A 27,995-nucleotide genomic window follows, 5' to 3' on the forward strand; every position below is an offset into this window, starting at 1 on the left:
GAAGTTCAATTACAAGTCAGGATCAAATAAGACTATGCTATGACTATTTAAAGGAGCAAAAATCTTGGAATATGAAATTCTAAAAGGTAAAGGATAAATTAGCCACGAATAACCTGCCCTTCAAAATTGCATAATCTTAAAGGGAGTAAATGGATATTAAACAAAACTGAGGACTTCCAAGCGTTCTTGTTGAAACTACCATAGCTGAGTAGAAACTCTGAAACAGTTACTGAGAAGTAATTAGATGGGCCAAAATGATGATGAAGTCCTTATATTCCAATAGTGTGAGAAGAGATCTGTCCTGTTAGAACCAAACTTTCAATGATCACCAATGAAACTAAGAAACAAACACAGGACTTAGGTGTGTTTTTGTTAAGTTTAAGAGAGGAAAAGAAAAGGATGGGGAAAAGGAATACAGGAAATGTTTAAGGAAGAAGAAATTCTCTATTTCATGTAACTGGAATACAGAAAAAGAAAGGTAAATAAAAATGGAGGAAGGATAGGGGAATGAGCTTCTCATGATCTTACTCTTATATGTGCTGGGAAAAGAAGGTTTAGCATTTGCTTAATACTAATAGTTTGAAGTAGAAATAAACTTAACCCAGTTCTTGTTGCTCAGATGTTTTCAGTTTCTCTGACTCTTCATGAGATGGCAGATATACTGAAGTATTTTGCCATTTCTTTCTCCAACTTATTTTAGATTAGGAAACTGAGGCAGACAGGGTCACAGCAACCACAAAATTTATTAAAGATTTTACAAGAAACGTTGGCTCATGGTTACTCCTTTAGGATCAAGTAGAAAAGGTATGAGGGTTCAACCTGAAATGTAGTTACTCTTAAGTGGTTATTACTTTTTTCAAATGATTCTCCCTTTTAAAAGTCTAAGACAGGGCCCGCCCGCCACATTGGGCCGCAGAGGACGTTTATGCGCCGCCGGGTTATGGCAAATGGGCTGAGGGGCGGAGACAGCGGGAGCTTTGTTTTTACTACAGTCCGGCCCTCGGACAGTGAACTGGCCCCCTAGTTAAAGAGTGTGAGGACCCCGGTCTAAGAGAACTGGATTAATGAAAGAATAAGAAACTAAGAACAACATGGGATTTCTAACTTGTGAGCCTAAACTCCACTCTCTGCTTTTAATTTAGGAAGAGCTGGCTTTCAATATCTGTCCATGGTGAACTATTTCTAGTAGTCCTGCCTTTTCCCCAGCTCTAATCCTTCAACAATTCTCAGCTCCTCTTTACTGCGATCCACAGACATCTATTCAAACAGTAAGCATTTCCCGAGTTTCCAGTGTACCCAGCAGGGTTAAGTACCCGGCTCTGTCCTAGGTTTTAGGATAGAAACAAGTTTTAATCTGTATTTAATCTCTTACCAAATCTCTTTTTCTTTGAACAGCTCATTCTGCATATCTGGAATGTGCTCCTTCCACAGAGATGTGATGTAGAATATCAAGTTCTGGCAACTAGTCCCATGTAGTTGAAATACAGAATAGGTACATGAAGGGGAATCCCCAACTTGAGGACCCTTTTATGGGTCTTTAGAACGTAAGAAATACAAGGACATTTCTACTCCTGGTGCTCAGCAGTCACTTGCACCCAACTCCGTCACCTGAGAGTGAGGAACCTGAGACACAGGTCGGTTTAGTGATTTACCTGGGATCACCAGCTGCTATCTGAGGCAACGTTAGTGAAGGTCTTGCCCGAAAGTTCCCCACTCTATCCACTCAAAGGCGAGGAAGGAAAGGATGGTTTGGGGGAGGGGGACATCTTGTCTGAAGCCCTTGCTGGGCCCTGGAGAAGCAATGGGAACCCAAGAAGCGATGGCGTCCGGCATCTCTCTTCTTGCCTCATTTCTGGATTCCGCGTTGACCAGGCCCGACTTCCTTATCCCAGTCCGCTTTCAGCCCATTTATCATTTTCTCTTCCCGTCTACCCCACCCGCCCCACTTCCATTCTCCCGCATTCTCTTCTCTCCAGCGCCTTTTCTCCCTTTTCTTCAGCTTTCAAAGCCTTTCACACACTGGCTCCTTTCCATCTTTCCCATCTCCTTGCACTTCACTCCGCCGGGGCACTGCACAAGCGACAGCAGCCTCCTTGTGTTCATCCTCGCCAGGCCTCTTTTCAGTGGCCTCCCCTTCTTCTGCCTTCCTTCCGTCAAAGGCTCAGCTCCCGGTCTTCCTACGGCCCCTCAGGACTACCTTCCGGTTAATAACAACATCTGCCATTTAAACAACACTTCAAGGTCTCAGGTACTTTACAAACATTCTCTCAAGTCACAACCGCACGGGTGCTACCATCCCTCGTTTTTAGAGGTGAAACGGAAGCCTGCCGAAGTGCCCGGCTAATCAGGGGTCCGGAGGCAGGACCTGAACTCAGGTCTGCCTCCAATTCATTTGCTCCCTAGAAATATCTTATACAAAAGGCTGTTTTCGCGTTGTCTCCCTCACAAGCTTAGAGGGCGGGGCCTGTTTTTGTCTTTCTTCTTCTTGGCATTCCTGGCACACAGCAGGCACCTAATAAATGCCTTCTGAATGACTGGACGCCCTCTCCTTGGAGCACAATGGAGGCAAGCAGCCGCTGGCCCTTCCCGAACGCCGGCTAGTACTCATCCGGGGCTCGCGGAGGACGGCTCATCCTGTCCGGCTCCTCGTTTAGCAGATGAGGAAACTGATGCTCCCAGAGAAGCGGCTTTCCCAAGTATATGACCAGTCAAAGAGCAGGGCCACCAAGGGAAGGGACGGGCGAGCACTCCCCGAGGATCTCCCTCCTTCAAGGAGATCGCTCCCTGACAAGGCTTTTCCTCCGCACCCCTCTAATAAAGAACTACAATTCCCACAGTGCTCCGCGCGGGCCGGCGCCGCGCACGCGCGACCAGCCGAACTCCTCCCCTTGCAGAGAGCTGCGAGGCGGCCGAGCCTAGCTGTGCTGCCTCCCGTGGCCGCCCCCCGGCCCCGGGGCTGAGTCGTGGTTCCGCGGCGGGCCGTAGAATGGCGTTGAAGCGGATCCAGAAGGTAAGCCTCCCGCCTTCCCTCGTCCTCAGCGTGAGTCCGGGACGGAGGAGCCGCGGGCGTGGGCTTCACTTCCACACTAGGAGCCGCGGCAGGAGGCGGCGCCGCGCGCAGGCGCGGGAAAACTTGTGGCACCTGCCAGAGAGGGAGACGGCACCTCGTGGGGCCGCTGCCTTACAAGGCAATGGTCGGCGCGGGAGCTGGGGCGGGGCCGCGCGGGGTCAGGGAAGCGCCGGGGGCGGGGACTGGGCGTGGCTACGGCGCCCGCTGGCCAACCAGTGCTTCTTAGCGTGTTTCCCTTCGTTCTGGATCGCCCATGGGCGTGGAGGGGGAGGGCCCCACGTTCTAGCACCGCCCCCTGCCCCTATCTTCCTAAGGCTGGAGCCTTCATCCTCTGGCTCCCTGCCCCTGTGGGGCACACAGCAGTCGCTTAATGCTTGTACACTTCCCCCGCTTTCCTTACCGGGCTGGAGAGAACCTTCAAGCCTCATTCAGACATGCATCAGAAGGGAAACTGAGGCTGCCAGAGCGCGGAGCTCTGCTCCTGGGACTCCCCGGCCTTCTCCCCTTGGAGCCTGCGAGCTTCCTGCGAGCTTCCTGCGAGCTTCCTGCGCGAGCTGCTTGGAGCTCCCTCCCAGGCCCCTCTGGTCCGGGGCTCCCGTGACGCCTCCCCCTCCCCCCATGCGTGCATGTGTGTGTACATATAACGGGCCCCGATTGGCCCAGCTCTTCAGTGTGAGAGGAGATGTTTTATTACAGATTATTCCCAGGCCGGAATCACCAGAACAGCTTTTCTCAGGGAACCTTGTGGGTAGTGATGCGGAGGTCGCCTCGACCCCATCTCTCCTCATGGCCCCCTCTCCCGTTCTCACAAACACAAGCCCAGGGACAGACACCGCGGCTCCTCCCCCAGAAGTAACGGCCTCGGGGAGCGCCCCTCCCCCACGCTCTGGTGGTCAGGGGGCTGTCCCGGAAGTCTGGCGGTCCGGCCTTTTGGGCCAAATGCAACCAGTCTGGTTCTCCCGCTTGTTGAACACCTGAAGACAGACAGAAGGACAGACACGTGGTAGAGAGCCGGGTGGACATAGACATCCAGAGTAGATTGTGTGCACAAACCATGTGTGCGTGATGGATATTAGACAGATAGATGATAGAGACAATTGGGGGGGGCAGACGCTGGGCTTGCGCGCCTTGCCCGGGGTCACACAGCTGTGGGCTGCGGCTGGATTTGAACTCAGGTCCTCCGGACTCGCCACCCGCGGCCCCGGATTGTTCATTAAGTGCTTGTTTGTGCCAGGCTCTGGGCACACAGGTACAAGTAACCAGGCAGCCCTGGCACGAGGGAGTTCAGAATCTCCTGGCTGAAGAGTGCATCCTCCAGGGACATGCTTGGAGCTGGTGGCTAAGGAGGAGTGAGGCTTATTCCAGACAAGGTCAGGGAGCACGGGCACAGCTGGGCCCACAGCCACGGGGGAGCACTCATGCTCTTCTTGCCTCTTCTCTTCTCCAAGCTAAATACGCCCATTTCCTTCAGAGGATCCCTGTGTAACAAGGACGCAGGGCCCTTTGTCCTCCCGGGCAGGAACGGCCCAGAGTGGGGCAGATGAGCGGGAGGTGTGGAGTTGAGGCTTCCACGGAGCACGCCGGATGTGACCCTGGGCTCGTGCGCTGGCCCTCAGTCACGTCATCAGGAAGCGAGCGTCCGTCCCTTCCCCCTCTCCATGGAGGCCCTTCGGGCCTGTGGGGGGGGTGGGGGGGTGAATCCATCGCTAAGTGGAGGAGGAGCCTTCCTGTTCTTCCTGTGGCTACTCCCAGGAACAAACGATGACTTCTGGCACGGACGCAGGGGCATCCTCGGGTGGTCCCTTTTGTGTGTGAAGTGGGACATGTCATCCCTCCTTTGTGGAGAGTGATGTTTCCAGATAGGGCTCTAATCGATTGGCTGATGTATTCGAGTGTGTAGCCTTCCTGTTCACCTAAACCAGGGCTTCTCAAACTCCGGCCGGGCCATGCACCCGCCGAGGACGTTTATGGGCCCCCGGCTTATGGCAAGTGGGCTGAGGGCGGAGACAGAGTGAGGGCCTCCAGCAGTCTGAGGGACAGGGAGCTGGCCCCTAGTTAAAAGTGTGAGGACCCCTAACATAGGTGATGTAAACATCCCATTCCTGCTCAGTATATATACATTTTCCAAATATACACGTATACTTTCCCTTGCATTGTTTTGGGTTTTAGGTGTGCTGAGTTACATTGTCTCAAAAATAGTCCTTCTTTGTTTTAGCCACAACTTATGAGGTTCCCTTCAAGTCATCAGAAGAAAATTGTCGTGCACACTTTCCTAAACCTAAAGTGCCCATTCCTTCTGAAGATGGGTGTGGTGCTTGTGAAGAATGCCTTTTTTGCTCTGACCTGGCGATCTTAGAGGCCAAAAGAGCCTGACCGTTGTGTTTTTGTCTGAGTCCCAGAGGAATGGGATGGCCACGGCTGAGGAGCAGTGTCCACCGGGCAGCTTGTCGGGATGCGGCGGTTGAGCCATATTTCTGAACACTTTCCACGGCCTCTGGCAGTTCCGTGGGCACCTTTAGTGCTCTCTCTCTCTGGTAGTGATCAGTCCTACCTGTTCTACTCTTGGCGGGTTCTTTTGTAACCAAGAGTAGTTCCCATAGGACTGGTCAGATTGCCTGGCGCTTATTAGCTTCACAAGCAGAAAAGCACAGCTTTCTTGGGGCCGGGGCCGTCTGGTACAAGTGGCTTTCCCTCTCAGGTCGAGAAGTGGGAATGTTTGGACTGTCTGTCGTCGGTCAGTATGGCGCCCCCGAGAGTACCAGCCCCGTGTTCCATCCTGGCACAGAGGTGGTCCTGAGTTTGCAGAAGCATCTGAGTAGAGTATGAAGAGCTTGGGAACACCCACTCTACCAGAGCTTGCCATGATTTGTCTTCCACAGACTGGTCTCATTACTGATGGCTGAGCAAAAGTAACTTTTTCTTTCAGCAACTCAGACAATGTTCCGCCATCTACTCCTGGTGCTAGGTGCTTCAGCAGAGGAAGTGCCCACAGTGATGAAATCATAGACCCCTGAAGTGCTCAAGTGTTGCTATAATTACACATCCATAAAGCCAGCAGCCCCCTTGCTTCTGTGGCGTTTATCCTGATGAATAAATTAGTAATGCAACGTAAACGTGGGCAGAAAGACAACATGAAAAATTCATCCCAAAGAAGTGCCTGCATGGCAACAGGGAGTCTGTGTCTTACCTGGCAGGCATTATCAGCAAAAAAAAAGTTAGTGGGGAAGTGAAAGAGATGTTTTGTGAGAGGGTGGGTTTTATTTGAATATTCATAATGACTCAGGGGTAGAAAGGTTTTATTTTTAGTAGCACTATGCCCCAGCACTTGGCTGCATTTCATTTAGCTTGTAAATTGATATCACCCCATTGCAGATTGGAGAATAATTTAGCCTCCCCCTCTCCCTGTTCCTCTCCCTCTCATGGTAGTTGGGTTCCCAGAAAGTCCCTGGCTATTTAAGGATAAAAAGCAGCTGAAGAGCTCTCTGCAGTAGCTAGTCAGCTAATTAACATTTGAGGGGATAGGATAATATTTGATAATATTATGACGCCTTATGGTCCTAATGACTAACAGGCTCTGACCAAAGTAATTGACTAACACTTCTAACCCTCCTGTACCATCTCTCTGGGCTCCCCTTCCTTCCTGTTTTTCTTACTCATTTTTTAAAAAATCTCATTCTCACCCTGTTTTTTTTTTCCTTTCCTCTTCTTAGCCTCTTTCTTTCCCCTCTTTTCCTAGCCCTGTCTTTTTCTTTCTTTTCCTCCCTATCTTTCCCTAGCTGAACCAGCTATAAGGTTCTACTATTTTTTAAAATTAATTTTATAATTATAACATTTTTTGTTATGCAAAAATACATATGCATAGGTAATTTTTATCCCTCGCACTCCCTTCTGTTCTGAATTTTCCCCTCCCTCCCTCCACCCCCCTCCCCTAGATGGCAGGCATTCCCATACATGTTAATTATAGTATATCCTAGGTACAATATATATGTGCAGAACTGAATTTTTTTGTTGTTGTTGTTGCAAAGGAAGAATTGGATTCAGAAAGTAAAAATAATCTGGGGAGAAAAACAAAAAATGCTCACAGTTTATATTCACTTCCCAGTGTTCCTTCTCTGGGTGTAGTTGTTTCTGTCCATTATTGATCAGCTGGAAGTGAGTTGGATCTTCTCTATGTTGAAGATTTCCACTTCCATCAGAATACATCCTCATACAGTATTGTTGTTGAAGTGTACAACGATCTTCTGGTTCTGTTCATTTCACTCAGCATCAGTTGATGTAAGTCTCTCCAAGCCTCTCTGTAGTCATCCTAAGGTTCTACTATTAAAGCATATTTTACTTAGTTGAATAGTTTTGTTTCCTAGGATTTTTTTTTTTTGAATATCAGGTTGATGAGGTTTAGATTTGGGGTAACCAAATGAAATTAGGGTTAAATAAGGTCTAAATAAGGTCTAGTGGCAATGCAATGGTAGGGAGTTCTGGGATTCCCTTCTGGCGGCACAAGAGTCCCCTGTAAAGGAATTTACAGACCCGAAAACCTAGATTGATAAAAGAGGTTTATTATGGGGATTGGAAGGAAGAGTAAAGTCTGGTTAAGGAAATAGGTGAGGATAAAGAGAAAAGGACACTGGAAACGTTATTCCAGTGGGCAGAGAGTCTTTGGGGTGCCAGGCATGGTGCTGGCCCTCTGCAAAGAGAGGGTTTTACTTTGGCTCTTTTGTAATAGGGGGTTTTGGCTACAAGCTGAAGGGGGCTCATGAGTGGAGTCCCAGATTGGCCCCTCCCTGGGTTTCAGCTAGGGTTAGAATTTGAATTGAATTCAATGGGTTTCGGGACTGAGCTGGCCCCATCCAGATAACAAAGATGAAACTGCTTGGAGTGGAGTCCCCTCACTGAGGCAGAGCCAACGAAGGTTTTCTCCTTTAAGGATTTTTCAGAGTTTTGAGGTTCTCTCTTCAAGGTGAGCTTCACTTCCATCTCTGCCTGTTTCCTTGCCTCCAAACAGTTGAACAGACTTGAAGTAGTTCTTTTTCTTTTTTTATATCTGTGTGATCCTTGGTTTTTGTTGGTGGTGGTTCTCCTTCTGCAGGTCACGCCTTAGGATACTTTTCACTATTTGTTTCAAAGCAGTGATTTATTTCTGCATAAAACATTTATATAGCCATGCATGTAAGGGTCTGGTTGTTGTAGCATATGGATGAAAACTTTTCTCATATTAATTTCATAACAACATCAGAGGAATGAATGGTGATGTAGTTATTTTATTAGCCAAGATTTTTATTGAATCAGATTCTTGGTAAAATTTGGGATATGAATTTATGCAAATTAAATAGGTAGACATTTAGAGGATATTCTAACAGGAAGATAAAAATGATGACCAGAACAAGACATTTAAATTGCTTAATTAAAATAAAAAATATATTTTTGATATTTTTAATCAATGGCTAGTGCATATAGTTATTTTGACTGAAGTTCAAAAAGCATATATGTATTTTTGAAATTGTAAATATTTTAGTTATAAATATAGATCATAGTTTGGAACTTATTTTTTTAAAGGAAACTTATACCTTCAGCCAGTTCAGTTTAGAAATTTTAAATATTGAGATATACAGCTGAGTTTTAATCTTCCTTTTCCTTCTTATGTACTAGAAATGTGAGAAAGTATTGTTTCTCACATTTTAAAATTCCCAAGTGATTTTTCTTTTTCAATTTCGGTTATGTTCCAAGAAGGGGCATTTTCTTTCATCACTTACAAAATAAGCTCTTGTTATTTAAAGGCTGAGTTATCACTTTTAGTCTGATGACTAAGTGCTTAAGTGACTTCCACCAATTCAGCGGTATAATTTTCTTTAAAAAGTGGTGTAATTTTCTTTAAAAAGTGGTGTAAACCTGAATAACCCCCCAACCCTGAAGTTGGTTATCATAAGCATTAGGAAGAGATGGTTATTGGTTTTTTAGTGAGACCAGCTTTTCATGTTGAGTTTTACCTGATGATGATTTTGGGGGCTAGATTCATGGATATTCTTTAAATATTCATAGTGTTTATGATTTTTTTCCCGGTGTAGGTACTTCCTCTACTTAAGGACACTGTGAGTTTTAATATTTGCAATATCTAATTTGTTATAATATTTAGTTATTGTCATCAAGAGGTTTTGGGCCAAAAAATTAATCTGTCTACAGCCATTTTGGTGATGAACCTTCACATCTTCCTAAAATACAGGTCTGATCTTGGTATCTCTCCCCTTCTCAGGAAACTGCAGTGTCTCCCTAGTACCTCTAGATCAAATATAAAATCTTCTGTTTGGAGTTTAAAGTTTGACAGACCCTGACTTACTTTCACCTTTTTAGGCTTCCTTCTTAGACTTTACTCCCCAAAATGTACATTGGGGTTCTGTTGATATGGGTCTTGCACAAATTACTTGATTCTGCATTTTCTCTGGCTGATTATCCCTCAAGTCTTCTGGAAAGTTCTCTGTCTTCATTTCCTCTTGGCTTTTCCTGGTTTCTTGGAGGTCCCAACTAAAATAATACCTTCCAGGAAGCCTTTCCCATTCATCCTATCTGTAGCTTATTTTTATTTTATTTATTTGTTTGTTATCTCCCCCCATTAGATTGTGAGCTCCTTGAGGGCAGGACCTGCCTTCTGTCTATTTTTGTATCCACTGCTTAACAAAGTGCTTGGCATACAGTAGGCCCTTAAATGTTTTTTGACTGACTGATTGGAGTAGTCTCCAATGTCACTCACTGTCCCTAAAACCTTTTAAGTTGGGTAGAATTATTAGAACTTATATTCCATTAGAATGATCTTTGATAACTACCATTCACATTCTGAATTGAGATACTCCAACTTTTTTGGAGATTATGATGCTATCGTTAGAAAGCTATCCTTATATATAGGGTAATGTTCCTCTCTTCCCCCTCCAATTTTGTTTTAGATTTGATATTCTATTTGCTACTTAGAGTTTTATTGATGTTTTGTTTTTACATTATAGACATATATAATTATTAATCCCAATTGATGAGGAGTCTCTTGTAATAGAAATAAATTAGATAAGTAAAACTAATAGCATGAGGACCTCATCTATAGGGCATGCACTATTTTATATCTGTATTTTTTTTTTAAAGTGAACAAACCTATTTTCCTTTCTAGCCTACCCCATGGTGATGGTGGGAAGATGCTTGTAACAAATATGCATAGTCTGGGGCAGCTATATGGTACAGTGGATAGAACCCCACCCCTGAAGTCAGAAGGGCCTGAGTTCAAATGCAGCCTCAGACATCTAATTAACACTTACTAGCTCTGTGATTGTGAGCAAGAAGAGTCTTAACCCTAAGTGCCTAGCGAAATAAATAAATAAAAAGAATTAAAAAGATAACAAAAATAAATAAGCATAGTCAAGCAAAATAAATTCCCACAGAAATATGTTTCATTCTACATGGAGATATGTTTTTATTATGGGTCTTCTGGAATCTACTAGTCATTGCATTGATGATGATCCTTATAGCTTTCAAACTTGTTTATCTTTATGTTGTTATTATATATATCTTTCACCTGGTTCTTCTTATTTCATTCTTCATCAGCTTAAAAATGTCCCTCAAATTGTTCGTTTTTGTAATATTGGTGTTATAGTATAAATTGTACAGTTCCTATTTACTTCTTTCTGCATTAGTTCATCAAAATTTCTGTCTTTTTGGAATCAATCTGTTTTTCATTTTTTATAACATCATGATACTCCATCACATTCATATACTACAACTTATTTAGCTATCCCTCAATTGTTGCACATTTTCTTAGTTTGCAGGGTTTTTTTTTTTAAACTGCCATATAAAGAGCTTCTATAAATATTTTTGCAGATAAAGGACCCTTTCCTCTCCTACTCACTGGTCAGTAACTTTGTGTGTATAATTCCAATTTGCTTTCCATAATGATTTTATTCATTAAGATCCTACGTTGCATCAGTGTTTTTCTGTAGCCCTTCCTACATTTATCATTTTCCTCTTTTGCCATTTTTATCCCTGTTATGAGTGTAAGCCAAAATCTCTGAAATGTTTTTATTTGCATTTCACTAGCAGTGATTTGGAACATTTTTGTCATATGGCCATAGATAAGCCTGAGTTTTTTCCCTTGAGAACTGTGTATTCATATCCTTAGACCAATTGGGAAATGGCTCTTTTTCTTATAAATCTGAATCTGTTCCTTACCTGTCTTGGAAATAAGACTTTTGTCAAAAAAACTTAATGCAAAAACATTTCTCAGTTAATTGTGTAAGAATAAATTATTAATTTAACTTTATTAGGTTTGTTCATGTAAAAGCTTTTACATAATTAAAATTATGCATGGAAGGCTTAGATCTTAAATCAAGAATTTCTGCCTTCAGAGCTAATACTTTTTCTGCTGCAGGATACATAAAGTCCAAGAGTAAGCAAGATTAATAAAGCTGTGAGGATAAAGAGAGGGAATCCAAAGGTGGGATTTTATCTGGGACCTGAAGGAAAGCTGGAGACAAAGATGAAGAGGGAGAGGTAATAGTATAAGTGTTATTCTCATTTAGCAGATGGAGAAACTGAGGTTCAGTGAAGCCACGTGGGAAGAGAAATGAATGGCTTGGATAAGAAAGTGATAAAGTCACAGGGTTCTTATGGGTTAGAAACACTTGCTATGGAGGAAACTCGGGACATCCTCAGGTGAAGGGATTTGAGGAATGTGACAGAAGGGTAGGTTTGATTTTAGAAGGACTTTAGGATTCAACTGGCCTAGCTCTTTCATCTTACAGGGAAGCAAAGTGAGATCCAGAGACGGACCTGTCTTGGCCAAGGTAACAAATCACAACTAGGATTTGAATCCAGGTCCTGCGACGCTGCGTCCAGCACTCTTTCCACATTGCCATGCTATCCTCCTCTTCTCCTCCCACCAACCCCTTCCCCCCCATCCTGATGCTGGAATTGATCTTAGCAACTGGTTTAAACCTCTCTTCCCCAAACAGTAAATCCTTCTCCTGAACCCAGGACATTTCAGGTCCATCCTCCTTTTTCCTTAGTCTTTCTGCCTTCAGGAAGGCAGGTCCAGTCTTAGGCTCTCATTTTTCTTTTATGTTTTACCCCATAGTGAAAGAGAGAAGAGTGGAGTGGGCCTTCTGTTCGGGTCCTCCTTCCTCTGGCTGCCTATAATGCGGCCCATCATCCCCTGTTTGTGAAATGCTGAGTTGTTGCTTCCATTGTTTAGTGGTATCCATACCTTCATATCCCCTCTGGGCATTTTTTGGCATAAGTGCTGGAATAGCTTGCTATTTCTTTCTCTGGCTCATTTGACAGATGAAGAAACTGAGCCAAAGAGTGTCACCGCAACCACAAAATTCTCATTCTGTGCCATTATGGAGGATGGACTATTGGGTCAGAAAATAGGATAGTTTACTTCTCTTTAGAGTGAAGTAATCTCATGGAGAGGTAGTAATGGCTGCAGTAAACTAAGGTGGCCGCCATTTAAGCAGAAAACTCTGACTGTCCTCTGCAAGACTAGTGTGACATGACCCTTTAGTTGTTATCTGGAAGGGGGTGTGTGTGATAATTCAGATTCAGTGACTATCCCTGACATACTCAGGGCTGCCCAGATGGTCAAGTTTACTGTAACGTTTATATTAGGATTTTGTACTCAGGGCCCAATTTGATTTATGGAGATAATAAGTGCAGTGGGATTTATGACATTGAGAACCAATGTCACAGATAAACACAAGTGGATTATATTTTTGGTGACTTGTCTGGGCCTTTGTTCCCCCCTCCTCTGCCTAGGTTCTAGACTGCTGACCAGCTCGGGGCCCGGGGCAGAATTAGTATGTCTGGGGCTATGTCTGTGCTTGGGTTTAGTGTGAATTTGACCTGTGGTAGGTATCTGGCTTCAGAATTGAATCATTTTCTGGAACATGATATTCCGAAAGGCTAAGGAACTTGGTATGCAGCCAAGAATAACTTACCCAGCAAGAATGAGCATCGTTTTCCAGGGAAGAAGATGGACATTTAACGAAATAAATGAATTCCATCTATTTTTGATGAAAAAACCAGACCTACATAAGAGGTTTGATCTTCAAATACAGAACTCAAGAGACTTCTAAAAAAGGTAAAAAGAAATCTTGAGAACTATACTTCTGTCAAAAAAATATGTAAAGAACATATGTACAATTGGTCTTAGAAACTAGAGGTGGAAAGGAGATTATATCATAAAAAAGTATAAAGTGGTGGTACTACATCTCATGAAGAGGCAAAGGTAACCTATTATATCTGAGAGAAAGAAAGGAGGGAGATGAACATAGCGTGTATCAATAGACATATTCGATTTATGGTGAAACTTCTTCCACTTCATTGAAAAGTGAAAGGGAAGGAGTAAGCTAAGGGGAAGGGAATACAGTAATTTCGAGAAAAGGGGTAAAATAAGGGGAGGATCTTTAAGGTGGGGGAGGGATCCTAAAAAGGGAGGGCTGTGAAAAGCAAGTGGCGTTTACCAGTTTAATACTGGATAGGAGGGTAAAAGGGAAGGAAAGGGGAAAAGCATAAGCAGGGGTTAATAGGATGGCAAGCAATATAGAATTAGTCCTTCTAACCATAAATGTGAATGGGGCAAACTGCCTCATAAAGAGGAAGCAGTTAGCAGACTGGATTAAAAGTCAGAATCCTACAATATGTTGTTTACAGGAAACACACCTGAAACAGGATGAGACATTCAAACTAAAAGTAAAAGGGTGGAGCAGAATCTATTATGCTTCAGGCAAAAACAAAAAAGCAGGAGTAGCCATCCTCATCTCAGATCAAGCAAAAACAAAAATTGATCTAATTAAAAGAGATAAGGAAGGGCATTATATCCTGCTAAAGGGAAGCATCAATAGTGAAGCAGTATCAATATTAAACATGTATGCACCAAGTGGTGCAACATCTAAATTCTTAAAAGAGAAATTAAGAGAACTGCAAGAGGAAATAGATAGCAAAACTATAATAGCGGGAGATCTCAACCTTGCACTATCAGAATTAGATAAATCAAACCACAAAATAAATAAGAAAGAAGTCAAAGAGGTAAATAGAATACTAGAAAAGTTTGATATGATAGATCTTTGGCGAAAGCTAAATGGAGACAGAAAGGAATATACTTTCTTCTCAGCAGTTCATGGAACCTATACAAAAATTGATCATATACTAGGGCATAAAAACCTCAAAATCAAATGCAGTAAGGCAGAAATAGTAAATGCATCCTTTTCAGACCATAATGCAATCAAAATAACATTTAATAAAAAGCCAGGGGAAAATAGACCAAAAAATAATTGGAAACTAAATAATCTTATACTAAAGAATGATTGGGTAAAACAGCAAATCATAGACATAATTAATAACTTCACCCAAGAAAATGACAATAATGAGACATCATACCAAAATGTGTGGGATACAGCCAAAGCAGTAATTAGGGGAAGTTTTATATCTCTACAGGCCTACTTGCATAAAATAGAGAAAGAGAGGGCCAACGAATTGGGTTTACAACTAAAATTGCTAGAAAAGGAACAAATTAAAAACCCCCAAACAAACACAAAACTTGAAATTCAAAAAATAAAAGGTGAGATTAATAAAATTGAAAGTAAAAAAACTATTGAATTAATTAATAAAACTAAGAGTTGGTTTTATGAAAAAACCAACAAAATAGACAAACCCTTAGTAAACCTGATTAAAAAAAGGAAAGAGAAAAAGCAAATTGATAGTCTTGAAAATGAAAAGGGTGAACTCACCACTAATGAAGAGGAAATTAGAACAATAGTTAGGAGCTACTTTGCTCAACTTTATGCCGATAAATTCGATAACTTAAATGGAAGAATATCTTCAAAAATATAGCTTGCCCAGATTAACAGAGGAAGAAGTAAGTAGTCTAAATAGTCCCATCTCAGAAAAAGAAATAGACCAAGCTATTAACCAACTTCCTAAGAAAAAGTCCCCAGGACCAGAATTGAATCATTTTCCTTCCATGTTCAAAGAGAGTAGGAATCCTCAGTTATACCAGGATGGGTTGACCCAGAATAATAGGGAACTTAGAAGTCACTGCTGAAATATTGAAGTCATTAAGTAGATTTATATCAAGCAAAAAGGATTAGGTTTAGAGGACCCACGTCATCTTACAGATGAGGCAATGTGAGCCAAGCAAGGTGAGATTGGCCACACAGCTACTGAGAGAACCTGGATCTTCTGGAACCACTTCGGGGCTCTGTCTCTCCCTCCCCCCCCCCCCCCAAGGCCTCTTCTCCATTCCATTAGTGCGTGTTTGGGATCCAAGTGTTCTCTACTTAATCCTTTATAGTTGTATAGACCTGGATGTCAAGTTACCAGAAAAGTGGTGTTGGTGAAGACCGAGGGCCAGGGGAGGATGAAATATGAAAAATAACCGGGCTTTGAGCCAGGTGCTTAAGTAGACCAAAAAGTGTCATGGCAGAATAGGATGGATGCTCTCCCAAAGAGACAAGCAGCCACCATTGTAATGTAGAGAGCAGAAGAGCAGAGCTACATCGCCCACCTCAGGATATCTGAATGCTCTCAGGAATAGCCCCTAGGAGGCCATGGGGAGGACAGGTTAAGAATAACCAAAAACTGGGGCCTTCTTTCCAGCCTCCTTGAAAGGCCTTCTTCCTTTGGAGATAGGGCATGGCCCTGGGCCATTCCTAAGCTAATCTTTGAGCTCTTGCTCCAGGTATTCTGGCCACACACCAGTCCACTGTCTGTTATTTTCTTTGCTGATATCTTTCTTTGCTTGATATTCTTCTTTTGCTCTTCTTGAGCCTATCAGTATGATCTGTCTGCTTAGCCTCCCTATGTCACCCTTTCTTCCACTTGGCTGACAAAGTGATCATCCTAAAGTACAGATCTGATCATCAAACACACACACACACACACACACACACACACACACACACAGAGCCTTCCTTTTGACTTTCAAAGCCCTGTATCATGTGACCTCTCCCCATCTTCCCAGTCTCATACCAGTCTCTCTTCCATATGCTCTGTGATGGCTTCTTGGCTGTTACTGCCACAAAAATCCCCATTTTTTGACAGCAGTTATGTCCTTGAACATCCTACACCTGCAAAGAATTCTCTCCTTCCTCACCTCGGCTTCCTTCAAGTCCCACTATGTGCACAGAGCCCTTCCAGGTCCCTTGAATGCTGGTGCTTTTCCCCTGAAATTCTCTCCAGTTTATCCCACATTGATCTGTTCATTCACAGACTGAGGCCCCTGAGCCCAGACCGTTTTTGCCTTTCCTTGTATCCCCAGCATTTACCACAATACCTGACACAGGGTGGATGCTTACTAAATGCCAATTGACTTGCTTTAACTTATAAAGCAGAAGGAGTCATTGAAACTGTTTGACTGTGACTGCGCCTCTCCGGGACCTTTTCTCCCCAAGACCATTGTCCAGACTCTTGAAGTTTCCCAGTGCCAAGGAAGGGAGGCGCCTTGCTTTGTGCCATTGCTTATGCTGCTGGCCACAGATACTGCATGCACAGGGGAATATTGGCAAAGGTGATGATGGAGGCTGTGACGGGAAGCTCAAAGCCTGCTGGGGAAGAAATTGCCTTGTTCATTTATCTCTCTAGGCCATCAGCACAATGATTCGGGTCTTACCTTTTCACCAGGAGGAACAATTTGCTAAGTGAGAGAATTGGTGTTTGGGAGGTGGCCAGTGTGAGCGTGGGGGGAGCGGTCCTGGCCTCCCAGTGAGCAAGTGAGCGAGCGCAGCCAACTCTGAAATTACTCTCTCATGTTCCTAGGAATTAACTGACTTGCAGAGGGACCCTCCCGCCCAGTGCTCAGCAGGACCCGTGGGTGATGATTGTAAGTAATGGGGTTTTAGGGCTTTGGGTTATAGGAATCTTAGAAACAAATCCTCACATTTTGCTAGCTCAGCTTTAAAAAAAAAAAAAAAAAGTTCCTTACTGCAGATCATGCAGTAAAATGAGTGAAACAGCAGCTTTTCTTTTCATTTGTTTTAAGTTCCAATTTCATTAGCAGATAATTAGTCAGACATACTGTGGCAGGTCAGTAGTCAATAATGATCAGGCTTTTTTGGTTAGACTTCCTATAGATGGGAACTATAACCCCACCTTCCCTGCTGGAGGAAAATGTGTTCATTGCTTTCCAGGGAGTTTAATCAGTGGCCTTTCCACATAATCAATCAGTCCACTCAAGAAATCCCTTTGTACCACTTTACCACAGGCAGAAAAATCACAGGCCCTTGAAAGATTTCCCTAAATAATTATATTCTCTTTAGATGATGTCTTTTTAAAAGTTTTCTTTTCTTTTCTCTCTCTCTCTGTCTCTCTATCTCTCTGTCTCTCTGTCTCTCTCTCTCTTTCTCTCTCTGTCTCTTTCTGTCTCTCTCTTTCTCTGTCTCTCTCTTTCTCTGTCTCTCTCTCTCTCTCTCTCTCTCTCTCTCTCTCTCTCTCTCTCTCTCTCTCTCTCTTTCTCTCTCTCTCTCTCTATTTTTGAACTGAGGCAATTGTGACTTGCCCAGGGTCACACAGCTAGGAAGTGTTAAGTGTCTGAGACCAGATTTGAACTCAGGTCCTCCTGACTTCAGGGCTGGTGCTCTGTCCACTCCATCTAGCTGCCCCAAAGTTTTCATTTTTTTTTTTTTTTTTTTAAATCATGGTGGTACTGTTGCTGCTATCCATGCCTTTAGAGGGTGGTGACCGATCTCTGTTCCTCTACTTGAGGAATCCATTCAGAGGGGCTGCTTTGGATTTCCGCCTAGGGGAAGTGAGACAAGAAGAGGCCACAGTCCATCCTTTCCCCCACCCATCCATACCTGCGATAGAGGAGGCTCAAGAAGCTTTTTTCTGTCAACCCTGGCTAAACTGGGAGAGAAAATGGAATGGAGCTGCCCCCAGAGCCCTCTACTGTTTCCCTCAGGCTCCTGCTTAGCTTCTCCAGGTCTCTTTGACCTCCCCCATTTTCCCAAATCTCTGCTGCCCTCACCTAGCCCCTCGCCTCTTCTCCAGAGCTTTCTTTTTTCTTAGACCTCTGCTGCCATTGAGGAGGGAGGTAAGGAAATGGGGAGCAGGGAGTATCCTTAGGGTGGGCCAGATAGAGGGCGATAGGATCAGTGCATGGGAAGAAGCGACTCGAGGGATGGACTGCGTATCCCGGGCATCTGCTAGGAGCGCAGAATTCAGGTACAGCTGATGCAGAAAGGCTTCTGATCCAGTGTTCAGAGCTTAGGAAACCCAGGCCTTTCTGGTGATTAGGCTCCTTCTCTATATCTCATCAGCTGACCCTTACATTCTTGCAGGAGTTTGCAGCACCCCGTATTTTGAGCACGTGGCCTCCATCTGTCACAGAACCCTGAGACATCCCAATGGCCTCGATTTAGGCATTCGGCCAGTGCTGTTCACCATGCAGCTGAGAGGGGGTCCCCACGTCCTTTTCCTTCCTCTGACTTTTTTTCTTTCTCCTCCATATATGCCCCAGGCTTATCAGTGGCACCTTGGGTTCCCATTGCTATTTTGCAGCTTTCCTGGAAGCAGCGAGGGATAAAAATGTTTGTCGACTGTTGCCCTGGCCCTGGCCCTCCTAACACTCTGTTCATTGTTCTTAGACGCGGAGCCTTTGCTGCTGTATTTGAGTACATACTAGGAGACATCAGGATGTAGGCTCACTCTGCTAGGGACGTGATACCATTATATACCCAGATTAGATAAAAGCCAGTTGGAACATTTGTCCCACTTTGTTGATATGGAGAGGCATTTTCCAAAAAACGTTATGAAATGATTCACCTTATATCCACGTGGGATCGGCTTCGGGCACCTAGAAATCAGTGACTGGGCTATTGTAGATTATATTCTTGCCTATCTTTCTCTTCTGTGGCATCAGGTGAGTGGAGAGGAGCTTGTCCAGAAATGGGAATGAGAGCCAGAGCCAAAATAGGTAACTGAGTTCCTAAGGAGAATAAAATATTAAAATGGGAAGCAGAAGAAAATGAGAAAATCTCGGTGTCTTCTCACTGAAGAGGTTGAATCAGCGAGAGCGAGTGAGATTAAAAAAATACCCAAACATATTCATAAAGAGAGAGGAAAACCAGAAGGGGAAAACTTGGAACATTTCATATCAGTGCTGCTGAATCCTTACGCAGTGCATGGCACCAGAGGGTAAATATTTGTAGGACACAAAGAAGAAATAGTCCCTTATCCCAAGTGACTTAAGATTGACTTTTGGGAAAAATACTTTGACAGAAAATTTTTTGGAATGGATCAGAGGATAAAAGATTCTTTCTTAAGAAACAACAATAACAATAGCTAGTATTTATATTGTACTTATTATGTGCCAGACACTGTGCCAAGTGCTTACAATTATTATCTCATTTAAGCCTAACAACAGCCCTGGGAGGTAGGTACTATTATTCCCATTTTACAGATGAGGAACCTGAGGAAAGCAGAGGTAAAGTTATCACACCTGGTAAGTGTCTGGGCCTGGATCCTAAGTCCTGTGCTCTCCCCATGGCACCTCCATGCTGCCTCTAACAAGGAATATGGAGAGGAGTTTATAGTCAACAGCAAAACAGAGGAAAACTCTAAAATGTGTGTGAACGGCTAGAAGAGGACCTGGTGTGGTTATCGAAGTGGTTGCTCATGGATTTATTCTATCACCGTCTCTCTCTTTGTCTTTCAGTATTCCACTGGCAGGCCACCATCATGGGCCCGGTACGTACCAGCTGATGAGTTCCCTGCTTTGGCTTTCCCCTTTCATTTTACATTTTCATTTCTTCTTCTAATTGGCGTGTTTGATGTCTTGTCATTCTAGAGTGATAGTCCTTACCAGGGCGGTGTTTTCTTCCTGACTATTCACTTCCCTACAGATTACCCTTTCAAACCGCCAAAGGTAAGGAAGGGTCTCGTTGACTCTGGCTGACACTTGTAGACAAAGGAGGACTCGTAATAAGTGGATTTTAAAATGGCTCCCTGGAGCAGCAGTGGGGTCCCTGCCTCCATCCTCACAGGGAGAAGTTAGACTACCTCGGGCTCTGGGACAGTTCAGTAGTCAAGTGTTTCTATTTCAATCTGACACTGTTTCACAGCCTGAAATGGGCTTTTCATAGAGGAGGTTACAACTGTACCTGGTTCTTTTTTCACCTGGGCAAGAGCCGAGGTTTTGGGGGGTGGGAGGAGGGTCCAACTGCGGATGCTATCAAGAACACAGTGGTCTAGTCCTTGCCTCTGTGGAGATCTCAGGATTCTGGGAGTGGTGGCCAGGATGGGGATGGGGAGGGAGCGGAATTGTGCCATGGAAGGGCTGCCATGCCAGGCAGGACTCTGCCCTTCTCCCCTTGCTGTCCTTTGGCCCATACTTGTGCTGGTGGCGTTTTCAGCCTGACCATGTTTCTCATCTTCGATTCCTTATTTCCTCTTCTCTCATCCCTTCCTTTGACTGTGGCAAGATTTCTTCCCTTATCTGAAGTGAGAGCAGAACGGTGGCTCCCTCCCCAGCCTTCAGCTTTTATCAGTGAAGAGTGAGCTGGGTTTGGGCTGTAAGAGCGGATGTCCCGTTAGCATAAGGTAGAAGATGGCTGAGAGACGAATGAAGCCGTCAGCCCACTTTGTCCTTTGGGCCTCCCCTTCTCGCCATCTGGCTCTGAAGAGGAGAATACTTAAAGCCAGTGTCCAGGGTAGCCCTCTACCTACCACATCAGCCTCCATAGACAGACCAGCTGACAATGCCAGAGACTGGCCAGTGCCCACAGCCAGAGGCTGACAGCTGTCGAATGGCCTGGGGGCAATAGTGCTCTGCAGATCACAGCTGGGCTTGGCCATGGCCTGCTTCAAAGGTGTTTCATGTGTATCATAACCAAGCCTTGGCATAGGGGTGCAATTACCTTTGGTCTCTGCTGAGCCTCGGGAGTAACTTCTGTGTGCCAGCGGAGAGGAGGGCTGCTCTCTGCCTCGGGCACTGTCAGTGACAAACCACCAAAATGTCAAACCTTCTCTGGCTTTGCCAGGAAGTGCCCCCGTTGTGTCAGTGCAGGGAGTGGGATCTGAACACCAGAAGCAGCTGGGTTAGGTGAAAAGGACAATCTTGGGTGTCTTACAGACATGTCACCACCACCATTAACCACGTACATGCTCCAGATGTTGGTTATGATGTTCAATCAGTGTGGTAAGAATTACTTTTAATATTGAACTCTGAAATGTTTTTATAGATTGAGACTAAAAAGTGCATATTCCAGCCCGACTTACTTCTGTGTAAGATAAGTAAGTAAATAAGGATTAGCACACTTTTCAGTCTCTGTGCCCCTCAGACTAAGTGACTAAGTGACTGGTGAGAATTTTAGAGCCGATTGGTCTAAACTCTATAAAAGATTAATTTGCTGACTGCCCTACTTACAGCATCCAAATAGAATACCTTTCTTCAAATAAACATTAATGTAGATGATCATTTATTTAGTTGGGTTTGAGGGAATAAGAATTAGGAGCCGCATTTGCTCTAGATACAAAAAAAAAACGAAATAAATCCAAACAGTGTCAATTATTAAGACTAAAAACCATATCTCCAATAAGCTGGTATTAATTTAGAAGGAAAGCTCAATGGTGAATAGCCATGGTCTTCTAAGAAGGTGACCGTTGCCTCTTTTTTTCCTCCTGTGGTAGAACAAAGTAAAGCATTGAGAATAGACAGTAAGGACTCATCCAGTGACAAAGTTTTGTCCCTGGGAAGAGAAAGCACAGAAGGCGACTGTTTTCCACTATTAGAGACTTGTGAAATCGTTAAGTCACCGAGCCCAACCTCGATTCCGTGCAGTCTCCCAGATCCCTGGGCCTCTCATGCCTGTGTCACTTGCATGTCTGCAGGAGTGGGCACTCACTGCTTTATAACCATTACATTTTTTGGACAAATCTAATTTTGGGGAAATTCTTTATCATCTTGTTTCTGTAGCTTCTACCCACAGGTCCTAGATCTGGGCTCCAGAAGTTCTCAGAATAAGCTTAAACCTGCATAAAACCCTTTATGTGAGGACTTTAGCTACATCTCATGGGATATTGTTTCAAAACAGGTGTTTTTTACTTGATGTTCATCTCAAGAAACTGTAGTTTCTCAATGTGCCTCTTTTAAAAAAAAATTCTTGATGTCTTTTGTCTTTTATAGTACCAGAATTTCCCCCAGTATCCTTTCCCCTCTTCCTTCTCAGCAGTTTATCTTACATAACAAATATATATACATACATATATATGTACATATATATATATTATATATTAATTTGATGAAATGAATGCCAAACTGGAAAAAAAATTAAGGCACAAAAAATTGGGTTTGAGGGGAAAAGGAGAAAAAAAATTAGCAAAATTGATCAAAGCATTGAAAAGGTCTGAAAAAACATATACAGTCTGTGACAATAATGGATCTCTCACCTCTTCAGAAGCATTTCATGTCTCTTCTTGAAGCCAGCCTTATTCTTTGTAATTTTGCAACATTCATTTGATTGTTTGCTGGTGGTTATTCTTTCTATTTGCTTTGTCATCGTGTATGTTGTTTTCTTGCCTCTGCATCTGTCGTCTTCATTTTCATTGTATTTTGTTGCAAAGTAATATTCCATCATATTCATGTACCACAATTTGTTTAGCCATTTCCCAACTGTGGGATTCTACTTTGTTTCCAACATGTTGACATCACAAAAGTAAATGTTTTAGTCTGTGTGGGTATTTCCTTCTTATCATTAACCTTTTTGGGGTGAAGCCTAGTAGTGAAATCTCAGGATCCAAGAGTATGGACATTTTAGTCATTTTATTTGGATTCCAAATTTCTTGTCAAAATGATTTCTTTGACATTCAGATCCACCAACAATGCATTAGTATTCTTGCCTTCCCACTACCCCTCCAACATGTCAATGTCTTTCTAAAAGTGAACACTAAATGTGGCTAATCCAGAGTATGGGACAATGATTATTACCCTCTTTATTAAGAATATTATACCTTTATAATGAAGAGTGTGTTCTAATTTGAGGTTTTGGCAGCCCTATCATTCCTTTAAGCTTTCAGTTGACCAAAACCCTCTGTCTTTTTTGCATAAACTGCTGTTAAACACAGAGATTTTATTGCTATCATTTTGAAACTTAGGTGTAGAACATTGTATTTGTTCTTCTTAAATCTGATCTATCCTCTCAAAGTTATAGTTCTTTGGGATCCTGATTGTCTACCATGTATCAGTCATCCCTCCCAATTTTGTATCATCTGTACATGTGATATTCATGTTTGCTGTTGCTACATCCCAGTAACTGTTGAGCATTCTTATATTGAATGAGAACGGCCATAGCCCCCCAGACTGTTTCTGGAAATTTCTTTCCAGTATGGCCTTGATTTCATTAACCAACACTCTGGGTAGGATTGTTCAACTAACTTCTTGCTCACGCAGCTGTGTGACCATCTAGTCCATATTCCTATACAAGTATATCATGAGAGATTTTGTCTAGTGTTTGCTAAAAATATAGGTAACAATAACAGCTAATATTAATATAACTATCCTTTTGCCAGGCATTGGGCTAAACGTTTTATAATTATTATTTAATTTGATCCTCACAGCAACATGATGAGGTAGGTGCTGTTATTATTCCCATTTTACAAATGAAGAAACTGAGGCAGAGAGGTAACATGACTTGCTTGGGGTTGCACAGCTAGTAGGTGTCTGAGATCAGATTTTAACTTGAGTTTTCCTGACTCCAGTGCACTGTGGTACTCCTGGATGCCCTTAACAGCATTTAGAGCATTTTACTGATCTCTAACTGATGGGCCAATTCTGAGAGGCAATGAGAAGACTCTGCATGGCTTGTTCTAATTTCTCCTCTTTCTTTGTAAGTGGAAAAATAATAATTATTTAAAAATAAAGATGTAAATCTAGAATTTTAACCAAAGATTGACATCCTTAGACTCACTAAAGTTTCTAGACTTTACAAGTTAGGACCTTTGTCTTATTTATCTTAGCATAGTGCTTGCCACATAGTAGGCATTTCATGGATGTTAATTAATTGATTGATTCTCTGGCACATCTCTCATAGTTTTTTGCCTCATAATTACCAGCAGCTGGTTGTTGTTGTTGTTGTTGTTGTTGTTGTTGTTGTTGTTGTTTTTTAATGTCTATGTATTTTTTTTCCTTCAAGAGATTTAAATTACCTCGAACCTTGAAACTCTGTCTTATTCAGGCTCCCCACTTCTCCCTCATTTCCTCTTAACCAATATCTCCAGCTTAAAAACCATTCTTCCAGATCTAGAAGACAAAAGCAACACAGATACAGCAGAATTCAGCATTGTTCCTGTTCTCTATTTGAGAACAATACAGTATCTGTCTTGAACAGTGGACCTGCCATTCTTTTTTCCCTTTCAGACAAAACTGAAAAACATCCCGTTGCTGTTTTAAAAGATTTTATACAAATCCTTAGGCTTTAGCCTTCCTAAGACTGATCTTAGAGGTGGTCTTTCTCTCTGTTTGTCTGTAGCTTCATGCCTTTGCTTCTGTATTTTGAACATAATTTTAAAACCTGAGCTAACTGAAGAGCTTCTTGAACAGTTTTACCTGAATCTTTTTTTTTTTTAAGTTTGCCTTCCATATCTTCCATATCCAGATAATTTGTGATTTGTCAGATTTTTTTTTTTAATGTAGTTTATTTTTTCCTCTTGGAGTATCTAAAGGAAACCTTAGAGCTTTTATCAGTGGGATAGTGACTCCCTTTTTTATGAGTCTAGAATACCTGTATTTAATCAAAAGAGGAGAAACCCTATCTGTATAAAAATTTTGTGTAGTCGCATTATTTGTAGTGACAAAAGCCTGGAAACAATCTAAATGTCTAATAATAAGTGACTATTCATACAAATTGTGATGTATCAGTAGAATGAAATACTGGTCTGCTGCCAGAAAGGGTAAATTAAATGGTCCATGAATACAGAAAAATAGAAAATACTGTAAAACAAAGAAATCAAAAAGAGAAAAGCACTTTACACACACATGAACTACAGTTATAAATATATAGGCTACAGGTACAAATGGGCAAGTGGATAAGAAAGGAGACATATATAAACCCAGAGGGAATAAAAAATGTTATTCTTGTTTTCTAGTTTATTTAAGGAAAGGAGAGAGTGAGGGAAAGTAAGAATCAGCAAATCCTGGGCTCAAAGCTTTCTACTTGGATTAATCACTTAATCTCTGTATTCTAAGAAGGTACAACTGACACCGGTGAAAGGAATGTCCTCAGTAGGAACTTTTTTTTTTTTTTTTTTTTTTTTTTTGGTAGGAACTTCTTATACCAATGGAACCACAGACCTAGTCTCTATTCCTGGTCAAAGCATATTTATTATTTTGAATCATTTTGAATACAAGCATATGTTAAAATAATCAAATAAAACCTAGGGCATGCCTCAATTTCTAGCTTTCCTTTCCTTGGCCAACATGGGCATGGTATCTCAATGTTCCTATCACATCCCCATCAGGAATCACTTCTTTGATTAAGAATAGGAGAGATTTCCCACTCTGAACCATTTTAGCAGTTTGTTGCGTTCTTGAAAAGCAGAAGAATCAGTAAGTTCTTGACAGATTTCCCAGCCAGGATTCTGTGGTTGTTAAATTCATAAAATCAGGAGATAAAAAAATAAAATTATCCGTTGAAATGCCACTGTCCTTTCCTGTGTTAGAAAGGAAGTATGTGTATAATCGATTTTCCTTGGTTTGTAGAGTGAGATTCATTGCTTTAGGGCAGAGGTTCTTGATATGAGATCCAGAGACCTGTGAAAGGAACTTGAATGGGGGAGGGGGAGGGAATTACATATTTATGGTCACTAACTTCTAATTGAAATTTAGTATTTCTTTCAATTATGAATGTAGTCACCAAGTATCACAGACCTTTTTCAGAATAATTTTAAGTACAAAAAAAATAAAATATATGGGATTATAACGGAACTCATTTATATCAAAATATAGTTATCAAAACATTAAAAAAAACAAACAACACTAAATTTATGAACTCCATTGGGACTGGAACTCTAAGGTCCTTTCTACTTCTAAGTCTGTGGTCTTTCTAAAAACTCTGTGAGAATGATAGGGCTTATGTGGAGAGGATTTTAGTTTAGAGGGTTTTTTTGTTTGTTTGTTTTGCTGAGGCAATTGAGGTTAAGTGATGTGCCCAGGGTCACACAGCTAGAAAGTGTTAAGTGTCTGAGACCAGATTTGAACTCGGGTCCTCCTGACTTCAGGGCCGGTGCTCTATCCACTGCACCACCTAGCTGGCCCATGTGAGTAGAGTTTTTAGGTAATGACCCAAGGATAGGAGAAGTGAAGTATTTTGTTCATGATCCCATAGTCAGTGAATAGCAGAATTCTGACCCCAAATTTGTAGGATCAGAGCCAGAAATGACATTAAGAATCATCCGACCTACTTCCATGAGTTTTTTAGATGAAGAAACTGAGGCAGAGAAAGGTTAGGCACTTGTCCCAAGTAGTAAAAGTGGTCAAATGGAATTAGAATCAAGGCCCTGTAATGTTATATATAGTAATATTCCAATTTCAGTTCTCCTTTTTAATATCCCTTAGCCCCTTCAGTGTAGTAAAAGCTATGATTAGCTTAAATTGTTTCAGTGCCTGTTTTTATTTTACTTAATTTTGTGCCTGTTTTTATTTCACTTAGAAGAATGCTGGCAGGAATTGCGTCACTTATTTTGCCTATACTTCCTTAGGCTAAAATAAGTTGGAAAAAAAAAGAAGAAGAAAAACCTCACAGGTTTCTTTATTGCACTGCCTTGATTTCCTGGTCTCAGTTGTGATTGTGATCATTTTTCAATAGAACTTTATTCTCACAAAGAAGTATAGACTTCCTCTAGCTTAGTAGTTTCTCTCACTCCAAAAGTGTGTTTCCCACAGTCTCCCTGTGTGAAAAGTTAGTCATTCAGGAGAGAGAACATGGCTGGCAATGGTAAATGTAATGTGGCTTTCCTGAGGATATCTTGATGATAGAGTTCTCAGCCCTCATTGAGTCCCTAGTCATAGAGCTTTCTCTTCCTAGTTATGGTCTTGATATTGATAGGAATCTCTGTCCCTAGTCATAGAGTTTTTTCTTCCTATGTCAGTTATGGTCTTGGTATTGAAGGAATCTCTGGGTTGGCATTTCCCCACTCCTAGGAGTAGGCTTGGCCTATCCATGGACAAGGCAAACCCCAGAAGTTCAACGCCCTTTCAGGGGATCCAGAGAGGAGGGTTTATGTCCGGGACAGAGCTGGTTGTCCTCTCTGATTCTCTACTTGCCAGCTTCCTTGCCCTCATCTACTCTTAAGTACCAGAACTGCTCCAGAGCAGCTGGAGGAGGAAGATCCCCATCAAGCCTGTGAGGAGGCTTGAAACCAGATGTAGGGTTGATGGGAACTGGGAGTAATGGGATGGACACTGAGGCTTGTTCTTAGCCACATCTTTCCTGATAGTGCTTTTGATTTTAACTTCACTATTGCAGCAAGTTCAAAAGGCCTGTGATAGTCTCGTTTCTAACTTCAGCTTTTGATCTTTTGTCTTTTTAGGTTGCTTTTACAACCAAAATTTATCACCCTAACATCAACAGCAATGGCAGTATCTGTCTTGACATCCTGAGATCTCAGTGGTCTCCAGCATTAACAGTATCAAAAGGTAGGAATGAAAAAAGGACATAGAATCACCTATGGCTATTTGATAGGATGTGTCTCAATAGGACTTGATGGGAAATTCTATCCATCACCTGTCATTCGACATTGGGGGCACGGCCCAAAATTGCCTTTTGGTCCTTCTGAGGCTGGTACAAACCTTGGTTCTGGCAAACCCAATTTAAAGAACATTTGAGAACAAAATAACAAATTGAAACTGAAGTGTGTTTCTCTACCTCCAGATGATGAAAATCCCTCTGCTAAAAACATAGCAAGGTGT

General features: G+C 42.5%; 2 protein-coding genes across 4 annotated transcripts in view; one reads left to right on the forward strand and one right to left on the reverse strand.

The window, feature by feature from the left end:
* Window positions 1-2,725, reverse strand: part of URGCP (upregulator of cell proliferation) — a 69,688-nt gene extending 66,963 nt beyond the window's left edge. For both annotated transcript variants that reach the window (XM_074285839.1, XM_074285833.1), the window contains exon 1: window positions 1,373-2,725. In XM_074285839.1, coding sequence (XP_074141940.1) covers window positions 1,373-1,400 — 28 coding nt within the window. In that variant the 5' untranslated portion in view covers window positions 1,401-2,725. The remainder of the gene's footprint in view (window positions 1-1,372) is intronic.
* Window positions 2,726-2,882: 157 nt separating this feature from the next.
* UBE2D4 (ubiquitin conjugating enzyme E2 D4) overlaps window positions 2,883-27,995 on the forward strand; it is a 37,742-nt gene continuing 12,629 nt past the window's right edge. The window contains exons 1-5 of one of the 2 annotated variants that reach the window (XM_074285848.1): window positions 2,883-3,010; window positions 16,853-16,916; window positions 19,749-19,780; window positions 19,881-19,958; window positions 27,617-27,722. In XM_074285848.1, coding sequence (XP_074141949.1) covers window positions 2,987-3,010; window positions 16,853-16,916; window positions 19,749-19,780; window positions 19,881-19,958; window positions 27,617-27,722 — 304 coding nt within the window. In that variant the 5' untranslated portion in view covers window positions 2,883-2,986. The remainder of the gene's footprint in view (window positions 3,011-16,852; window positions 16,917-19,748; window positions 19,781-19,880; window positions 19,959-27,616; window positions 27,723-27,995) is intronic. The other variant, XM_074285849.1, reaches the window with a different exon arrangement.

Source organism: Sminthopsis crassicaudata, chromosome 2 (assembly GCF_048593235.1).
Source record: "Sminthopsis crassicaudata isolate SCR6 chromosome 2, ASM4859323v1, whole genome shotgun sequence".
In the NCBI taxonomy this organism is placed as follows: Eukaryota; Metazoa; Chordata; class Mammalia; order Dasyuromorphia; family Dasyuridae; genus Sminthopsis; species Sminthopsis crassicaudata.